General features: G+C 35.9%; 1 protein-coding gene across 3 annotated transcripts in view; it reads left to right on the top strand.

Moving 5' to 3' along the window:
• Positions 1-813: 813 nt before the first annotated feature.
• LOC135079808 (E3 ubiquitin-protein ligase Nedd-4) overlaps positions 814-10473 on the top strand; it is a 49238-nt gene continuing 39578 nt past the window's right edge. For 2 of the 3 annotated variants that reach the window (XM_063974418.1, XM_063974417.1), the window contains exons 1-2: positions 814-1347; positions 3926-4005. In XM_063974418.1, the coding sequence (XP_063830488.1) occupies positions 1177-1347; positions 3926-4005 (251 nt within the window). In that variant the 5' untranslated portion in view covers positions 814-1176. Of the gene's footprint in view, positions 1348-1971; positions 2293-3925; positions 4006-10473 lie in introns of those variants that run through there. The other variant, XM_063974419.1, reaches the window with a different exon arrangement.

The raw sequence follows: 10473 nt of genomic DNA, 5'->3' as shown, positions 1-10473 counted from the left end.
TAGTTTTTGAGCGTATTCATTACAACCAAACAAACAAACAAAGTTTTCCTCTTTATAATATTAGTGTAGAAAAAGTCATGTCGTAGAATCATTTTGTTTAACCAGTATTTTACTTTTCTTAATATATTATAAACTTGTTTATCTTCTTTCAACTTAACTAATAGGAACTATAATAAGGAACTTTAAATTAATTACTTTGGTACGTCACTTTGTATTAGAAATTACACCTATCACTTACAAATACACAACAAATTAAAAACAAAAACAAGAAATAAATGATAAATGTTTGATTAGGCTGGAATACTTCACATTCATTATAATATTATCGCCAAAATGTTGCCGACTCCACGCCCGGCGCGTCAAAATGTGTCGCGCGAGCGCGAACGCGCTGCCCCCGTGTATACTCGTGCGCCATCGGGCTCCGACTAACGGTTAGTCGCGTTTTTCGATCTTGGGCACTATTGGGTGAAAGAGAGAGAAACACTCTATTTTTTCGTGTAAATTTGAAATTTGTACAATGTATACTTACGAAACTGTGATCTTTTAATTTTGCGTCCTACCGGAAGTACTTTAAGTCCTGCTGGCAGGACTCCGGGCGATCTATCATTAAAAGTGTCAGGTCATTCACCGGATCATCGTACCTAGGCGCTACGCTGCTATTATCGGTTCTTTCATGGGAACTTATTTATTTGCTATTATAAATAAACCTACTGTATTCTACCTGTATTGTGGATAATAATGCACACCTACACAAACTTAGCGCAATAGTAAATGTTTGCTCTCTTTAGTATGTACAGACTGAAACATTACCCGTCTGGTAACGACACTGCGCAGTCTTTTCGTGCATCAACCAATTTATGTCATACCTAATTAGAAACAAAACGAGTTCCAATGACTGATACGTTATCTTACCGATTCAATAAAGCTAGTATACGTGTGCAAGAAGTTGGCATGACACCGTTGAACCTAGTTATCATAAGAATGCTAATTGTAAACGCTCACTTCTTTTATCGTGCCCATTTCTTGCACTGATAAGATTACGGCACTCATATGCCCGCACTTAGCGCCCCCTCACGAGTCTAGTAAATATTGAGTGAAATAAGTTGTGTGGTGCTAAAAAAAGGTGATATTGTGGTGTGAAATGTAGCAACCCAAGTGTGATGGTGCAGTGTTTATATGTTCCATTTTTCTCCTGGAATGCTAAACCCGGAATCAGTTCTAACCATGCACAGCGTCAGGCCGTTAGAAGTCAGTCAGCCGCACAGGAATCGGTCGTCGTCGTGGACTTCAAGGCGGCTGCTGAATGGCTTATCTAGGGCAGAACCTAGATTTTCCTTGCAGTATGAGGTCAGTTTGGATTATATTTTCAATACATTTAGAAAAGTGTTTAAACTGAATACTTTAGGTACACTTGAAGGGAAAAATTAAAGTATAATAATCATAATAAGTATACTATAACAAATTATACTACATATAGAAGTTTATGATAGATTGAGATAAATTATGATAAAAAAAGACGCAAATAAGAAGCCGCCTACATAAAGTCAAGTTTACACTAGTGTAACTGGGTTTGTGATTGTAATTTTTGTTCCTGTGTGAGTGAGTTGGTATCACCTGATAGTATAATACTGATACATTTATTGATATTATTTAATAACAACCACTCAGCTCAGATCTTCAAAGATAAATGTATAATACACAGCCTAATCAAGTTCAAATTCAAATCTTATTCGCACTTTTTTGTTAATGTTAATATTGAAGTACAATTAAGTCAGACGCATAAAACTATTCTCAGCTCATAAAATAGATAAAAAGTTTGTTTTAAAAACTTGTAAGAAACCAATAAATTATTATTTCATTTTTTGTAACTATTTTCGATTATGTTGAACTTAATCGAATAAATCACTGTGCTGCGTGAAATGAAATGCACTGCGTAAAACTGTAAATGTCAGACGTACGGAACGGAACGGAACTGTCAATTCACTGTCATTGTGAATATTCCTTCGCAATATTTTCGTTTTTTATTTGTGTATTTCCGTAATTGTATTATAAAATTCGGCAGTTTTAGTGTCTAGATTTTTTATTGAACGTTTCAATAAAACATTCTAATGTTAAGAAAGTTTCGGACAAGTTGCAATAAAGTGGCGAACAGTATCGTGTGAGAAACGTGTCACGATTTTTTACTAACTGTTGTTTCATTCAATAAGCTTCTGAAAGGAATGTGAATTTCCCATTCCAGTTGGAAATAGTTATATTTTCTCATGGGTGATGGCTTGGCAGTCGGACACACGTGTAAGTATGAGGAATGGTTAGGAACTGTGCTGTATGGTGCCCCGAAACGGCATCTCGACTCGAGTAAACATGTCCTTGTCATATGATTAACATTTGAAAGCGCTCGAGTTAAAAACCATTAGTTTCTGGTAATCTGTTTTGCTCTGGTGTAATAGAAATTATTGTACATACTCTGTGTGGAGTGGGCTGTGTGGGGATAATAGAGATGTATGATGAATCATACTCATGTGTTGCAAACTTAACTTTGGTTAGTTCATTTGAGTAATGCTGATTGGTTGGTATTATATTTATCAGGCAGTAGTCAATGTGATTTAATTAAAGCCTAAAATAAAACTATGGGACAAGAATATTATGATAACTCTTTTTACTTCCCAACAACTTGCCAACAATATTTTCTATTTATTGTTTTGGTTAATTGCATTTTAATTGATTATTTCAAACTTGCAAGTATTTGTCTACTGCACACTTGTTTTGATAACTTTGTAAGTCAAATTAATCTAATGTTAAGTAGGTATTTCACAAATTACTAGACTGTCCAGGTTACACCATATTCTGGTGGCAAAAAAAAAAACCCAGAATATGGCAGTACACTAAATTATAATATCATTTAAAGCATAATAATGTTATATTTTACCATGTAATGAACATGTAATAAGCGCTTAGATCCCAACTAATATTATAAATGCGAAAGTAACTCTGTCTGTCTGTCTGTCTGTCTGTTACGCTTTCCCGCTTAAACCTCGCAACCGATTTTGATGAAATTTGGCATAGAGATAGTTTGAGTCCCGGGAAAGAACATAGGATAGTTTTTATCCCGGTTTTTGAAACAGGGACGCGCGCGATAAAGTTTTTCTGTGACACAAAATTCCACGCGGGCGAAGCCGCGGGCGGAAAGCTAGTAAGCAATATAATTAGGCAAGTTCATTTAAATTACATCACAAATTGTAAAGTTGGTAATTTGTGTACAGTCATCAGATTAAACATCTTTGTTGCTAATATAGCACCTATTACAAGTATAGATAAGATGACTTATTGTTTGTGCTGTGGTCTGTACACAACGATTACTAATTTGCTCATTATTTAAGTGCTTTTACTTACATGTTGTTTTTAACAAAAAAAAGAAAATTGATTCCCAGAGTTTAACTAAGCTGTGTGCTGTGCTAACCTGGTTTTTCACAGAGGTGTACCCACTACAACTAATACATAAGTCTCCATAATAACTTCCCTTGATTAGAATAAAAACAAACCATGTAATGTATGAAGTAATTGAGCAAGCAAGTTACCAGAAATAAGGGAAATATGGCAGTAGGTTGAAAAAATACTGTGTATAGTTATTTGACTTATTTGTCCTTGAATACAATAAAAACGTACCTAGTAGTACGGATTCTGTGTCATTTAGTTTTATCAAGAATAATGCCAGATATGATAGGCTTATGCCCGTTTTCACCATCAATCCCTAATTTTTAAGTGATCCCTATGGTAACACTTAACAGGCATTTTGTTTTCATAAGGGTCCCTTAAAAAGTATGGGTTGATGGTGAAAACGGGCATCAGTGGAGTTTAATCTAAAATGTATATCTAGCTGAAATTTAATTGTTAACAAAGTCACAACTGATTTGTTTTTCTTTTGCAGACTGATGAGAACAGCTACCTACTTCGTCTGAAGATCATAGGGGCGTACTCATTGGCAAAAAAGGATATATTTGGTGCAAGGTAAGCATACACTAAACAATATTATTGTTGAATGGAAATAATTGCTTTTCCAATGCATGCCATGAAAACACAGTCCAAAACATTTAGAAAAACATTAGTTAGAAAAAAAAGGTTATTACAATAGAGTGGCCAGTACCTATTAGCATATCAAAATAAAGTTATGTTTCAGTTAGTAGTGTTTTGTTACTACTTTTAGGATACCGTTTTGATCAATTAGGTATTATTATTACAAGTTGTGTCATAAAAATAACTTATTCACCATTAAGATCTGTTGATAATATTCATTATCAATTCAGTAGTCCATTTTGATGCTTCTTTATGTCTTTCAAAGTGATAGCTATAAATAAATAAATGGCCTATAGTTTTAAATTTATTAAAAAACAGCTTTCATTTAAAAAAAATGTGTCATGTCACATTTGTTCTTTCATCCCTAGTAGCTGACATTATTTTTCGTCTTGCAAATTTTAACTGCATACAACTGGAATTCCTTGATAAGTATGCATTGTTTTTCGACCCTGTTATGAACTCTATTACGTTTGCATTATGGATTTAATTACTATGCATATAGTACTTGTCTGTCTAAAGGCTGTCGAAGGTACAATACGATAAGGTAGTAAAGTGTTCCTTAAGAATGAGTCATATTCATAATGCACTAAGATTTAAATATTACACGTCATGTTTTGTGTGGTATCTTTTATGCGGTTTTCGTGATTCATTTATAAGAATTAACCATTGAGGCATAGAAATATAGGTGCCAGTATAATGTCGAATACCATTCAAATGTGTTACAAATAATTCCTGATATAAATTCATCTTGGTAATTCGGAAATTAATACAAACAAACATACTGTATTATTATTGTTTTCGTAACATAATATTGCGACGGTCGTGGAACCAATTCGTCGGTGACGTGATTTATAAAAACCGGGCAAGTGCGAGTCAGACTCGCGCCTGAAGGGTTCCGTACGAACTTTTGTTGTTATATGCCCCCTTAAATATTTACCTTATTCTATTTTAGTATTTGTTCTTAGCGGCAACAGAAATACATCATCTATGATGTCAACTGTCTAGCTATCAGGGTTCAAGTTTCAAGAGATACAGCCTGCTAATAGAGTCCCGTTTTTACCCTTTCAGTACGAAACCCTAAAAATTAAAGTCCTTTTTCTAAACTTCTATACAAGGCGATATCTCAGTTGCAACGCACGGCTTGATTGCCAATTGCGGTCGAATTGACGGAGACATAGGTCAGCACTGGTTTGGTCTATGACTCAGGCGCCAATTGCTTTTATTATCTGATCAATCGCGTCTTTCCGTTCTATACATGGCCAGAACGCACCCATAGGAAACTGCTCGTGTATATTTTGGAGTGTCTCTTTGTAAGTCGGTCACTACAAACTATACACGAATTTTGCGTACTGATCGTGTATAGTTTGTATCGTGGATGGATTCCGTCTTCGCTCCAAACTATACTACACCACTTACAGTTGACTAGAGTGTGTTTAGTTTATTTGATTTAATAAAATATGGAATTATATTTAAAATTATTACATTTATTAGATATTATGCTCGTGCTTTGTCCTCGAGATTAGAAATAAGAACTACCTATGTAGATCACGTACGGTGATGCCATTTTTAAATTCATTAATTATTACATAAAATATTATTATTTTACTGAATCTACATATAATTATAATAAATCTAGATTTATAACACTAATGTAAGTGGTTTCTGAAATGAAATTGATTAGGTAGATTTCAAATTAAATAACAATTATTTATTAGTGAGAGTGAATGAAGAAAGTTAAACGTGCATTATTAACTAAAATTGTCGACCGTTCGGTGTAGTGGTTCGAAACGGATAACTGTTCCGGAGGTAGCGGGTTCGATTCCCGCACAGTACAAACATTAATTTGTGTGCATGAACATATTTTGATATTTGTTTGTATTGGACTGGGTGTCTTCTATGTATAATAATTATGTATTTACAAAAAAAGTATTTAAGTATATTTATATCCGTTATCTAGTACCCATAGTACAAGCTTTGCTTAGTTTGGGACTTGAAGCGCAGTGTAAAATGTCCAGGGATATTTATTTTTATTTATAAGCTTCTATCTCAAGAACAAAAATCATTTTGACATACATAATTCTTAATTTAAGAGTTATTCAGCCCCAAAACAAATATCTTTTCTATGGCAGAATATGAAACACCAAAAAGCTCTTTATCAAAACAATGGCACGTGTCGAAATTGATTCAATGTTTAAAGTAGACACGCAGTTATGAATTAATATGTAATAGAAAGAGAGGTTAATAAGTCAAAATGACGAGCATGCAACTAAGTACTCGCGTCGCGTATACATTGTAATCGCGAACTTATAACAATACATACATGATTAGTCCGTATGCGTACTGACGATGTATATTTTGGAGTAAGATAATTGACCTAAGTCACTACAAAGTATACGCGAGCAGTACGCAGCGTATGCGTACTGGTCGTGTATAGTTTGGAGGAGCTTAGTAAAAAAGGTCACATCCAAACTATACTCGATTAGTTTCACACCCTTGCGTTCTGGCTATGTATAGAATGGAAAGACGCTGATCAATCCGGCGCCTAATTTGAAATTGGTTTTTTCGTTTCAAATGCGTCCTTTTGAAAACGATATAAAGTTGGTAACTCACACAGTTTATATATCTAGCGATTAATTCAGTCAATGCCTGTGATATGGGAGGGGCACGGGAGGGGTGATATTGACATTATACAGGGTGGAATTTTCTAATGCCGCCTGGAGGAAAAGCACTCTTAATAATGTAGATAGAAAATTCTACTCAAAGAAAACATTCCTTTATTTTTGAAAAGAAATAGAACTGCATTCAAAGAATTCCGAAAATTTTTCGAAAATCCTCTACCATGCCATATAATTTTCTGTAAATAGTTAAAATAATGTAAGATTTCATGGTTTTCCTTTCACTTGATTAATCGAGTTTGTTAGAGAGATTTCATCCTTATACCTCACTCTAACGATCGATGCAATAAAAATACAGGGTGTAATTTTTAACAGATTTTAGTTGGTTCGATTCTTGGATATGGAAAGCAAATTTTTGAAAATCTTTGAATGCAGTTCTATTTCTTTTCAAAAATAAAGGAATGTTTCCTTTGAGTAAAATTTTCTATCTACAGTATTAAGAGTACTCTCCCTCCAGGTGGCATTACAAAATTCCACCCTGTATGACGTGACAGAGCATACATAATTATGCTCATTTGAAGTCTCGCTGACGTTTGACGTCCCTCCCGTGCTTCTCCTATCTATAGCACTGAATGAGTTACGCTAGACCTAGGCTATGACGATATTTGTTCATACTTTGATTATAACAGTAAACCGTGGTGCGATCAGGCTATCAGAATGGTGGCGGCACTGCATGGTGGCGGAATGATATCACATTACACTATTACAGTTCCATTTCGCATAGTTACGGACTCCTCAAATCATTCAGAAAATTCGTGTACGTTTATTTTCTCAGGCTAATTACCAAATTGAAGGGTTGTGGTTGTGCATATTTAGCTTGTAATAGATTAGACTCCCTCGCAACAAAACTCTCTCACTATAGCCTTGAGCAAAATGAATGAATTTGAAATAATTTCAAACAGAATTCCCATGCTAGTACCGAGGTACACAGTTCTCTGATATATTGAACGTCGGACAACCAATAAAAATTGATTTGTTCACATTAGCTCGGTTCATTCACTGGCGTCCGTGACCGGCACGTCATTGATGACGTCATTACTTTAAGGCGATTACTCTCTTTTCGGCTTGTTATGTCATAATGGCTAAATGTGTGGAATATGTTGCTCGTTGCTATTTCTACCCGTCTGTCTTTGAGCGTTGTATACAAGCTAGGCATGCAACTTCGTACGAGTACCGCTTATCTGCCCAAATAGCACCTGGCCTAGTCCACGAAGAGCACCTATCGATTTTTGTTCTCTCTCTCGTGGACAAAAATGTAAAAATACATTTGAATCCACGGCCAGGTGCTATTTGGGCGGGTGCTCTAAGTTTACTACGCAGCTACGTACAAACGCCTCTTATTTCGGTGTCCCAGCCAGCTTCAAGCTACATAATTATTACTAATTGGAATAAAGAATTTTAGTAAAGCCACGCAATGTGCTATTAAACAGTATTAACCCAGCAATGCCCAGTTTATTTTTTATTTTTTTTTGTATATGTTGCAATCGAACCTAAAATTCAGCTCGACATAGACATATTAAAAACACTATGTTTTGGATTCCATGGTCCCAATTTCCGTCACCCGCGGCGTTACAGAAACGTGCGTGCGCGGCGTTACAGAAACGTGCGTGCAAATGCGCCTCGCGAGAGTTGAACCTGTGACCGCTCTGGCCTCGTAGCCTGGAAAGCGAACTAGACAACATTTTTAGTCTGTCCTTAATTTTTTTCCACAAACGAGTTCCTTTATATCAGATTCAATATGGCTTTTGGAAAGTTAGAAAAAATGAGTTTCCAAAAAATCGAAATATTGGACAATACTTAATAATGTTTAATTAAATAAAAAAGTAGTTTTCATTCTCTTAAGCGCATCTTGTTATTCGAATTTATGTAGGTAAATGTGTTTTAGATCAAGATAAACATGGATAAGCAGAGTGATTCGATGTTTTTTAACAATGATGGCAAACGTATTAACTCTGGATAAGGATTAGAGCCTAGACAGATTTTATTACTCCAAAGGCATGGCAAATTGTCGACGTTTGTCTGTCCTTGAACGCTAGACGCAGGTTCGGTCCCGTCGGGGACAGATGTCAATGTGGTGGACATGAGTATTTATTCATACTTAACAGTTTAACAGTCTATTTAAGTATGATTATTGGTTATTATTTAGTCTCCTGGTACAAGGTCTACTAGAGGCTAGGTAATTAATGTGATAGTTAAAATTGGGACAATGTATTTACTGTCGTTAATTAATAATTTATTATTGTGCGTGCACTAGGCCTGCTTGCTACCAAGCGTACCGTATGAACTTGTGTGACATTCATTTATTGTTACGCTGGGTTGACTCATTCTAGCGATACCTTTGCCATTGTCACCAAGCGGACAAGCTTGGCCTTCCCTGGTTGGGTTTTTATTTGGCGGTCAAATTATAAATCCTGGCTACACAGGAGTTGCAGCGGTGGAAACGAGAGGTGGGAATTGTCCCTGGTTGGGTTTTTATCGGCGGTCAGACTGTAGATCCTGGCTACACAGGACTTGCAGATGGGAACGAGAGGTGGGAATAGTCTGATTGCCACCAAGCGTGTCAACAACGTACATTTTTCTCCTCACTTTGAGGATCATGAAAATGGTGGCATAGGCAGGTACATTTCCTCACGGGGCTTTTCATGAATGAGTTATCAAACAATTGAGTTGAGTTGTCTGTTATAGCCCTTTGTTATCAGTGTTCCGGCTCGGCGTTGATAAGAAAGCAGATAACTAGAAAAGAGTTTATAATTGTGTATGATTCAAGTTAAGTTTTGGTTTGTCTTATCTTTGTGGAATCGTAAGAGTAGAATTAACGCATTCGTAGTTAGAAAGTCTTTGAGAGGAATTGAAATTCAATCACCAGATGAGACACTATTGCCCGTTTTCACCATCAAACCAACTTATAAGTGACCCCTATGAAAACAAAATTCCTGATAAGTGGTACCATAGCGATCACTTAAAAATTAGCGATTGATGGTGAATACGCGGGCATAATTGAAGCATTGTTCTCAATTTGGATAGGATAAGATATCAGAGACTTGTTTATCAACCTGATTTAAATAAAAAGTGCTTCGGAGAGTTTTACCAGTTTTACTCGGTAGGATAGAGATAGTCAGATGAATTAGGGCCGGTTAAGCTTGACAGGACACGTTGTGGCCTCAACCTCTCGTCGATTGAAAGGTCTTGTCTTCTTTTGAGTTAACGATATGATATTTTATCGGACAACCTACCTTAACCCTTTCAGATAAAACACCTTATTCATTGCCGTGCATATTTTAACGCTGACTGTACACGCATTGTTTAATTAATCGAGTCATCATAACTTCCACGATCCGGTTGGATCCTAATCGGCAGATAACGGTTCAGTTTCCTTTTTCCGTTATCTTTGAGTCAAAGTGTACTCAATGATGAGAAGCTTCTTCGCTGTCTTCTAGATACCAGTCTGGTATTACCAGGTATTACCAGGACTTGACCTTCACTGGCTGGGTTTTATTGGCGGTCAAGCTGTAGATCCTGGCTACACAGGAGTTGCAGCGGTGGAAGCGAGAGGTGGGAATAGTCCCGTTGTCTTTTAGATATGTTTAGTCGCTGGTCTACTTCTATTGTGTGATTTGTTATAAAGGTGTCATAGTTTATCACATTTGCACTTTTAAGACTTCAAAGTTGTAATAAAAACAAAAACGTAAAATATTATAAATGCGGAAGTAACTGTCTGTTTGTTACG

Source organism: Ostrinia nubilalis, chromosome 17 (assembly GCF_963855985.1).
Source record: "Ostrinia nubilalis chromosome 17, ilOstNubi1.1, whole genome shotgun sequence".
In the NCBI taxonomy this organism is placed as follows: domain Eukaryota; kingdom Metazoa; phylum Arthropoda; class Insecta; order Lepidoptera; family Crambidae; genus Ostrinia; species Ostrinia nubilalis.
The sequence above is the reverse complement of the archived record's forward strand: the minus strand, read 5'-3'. Positions and strand labels throughout refer to the sequence as shown.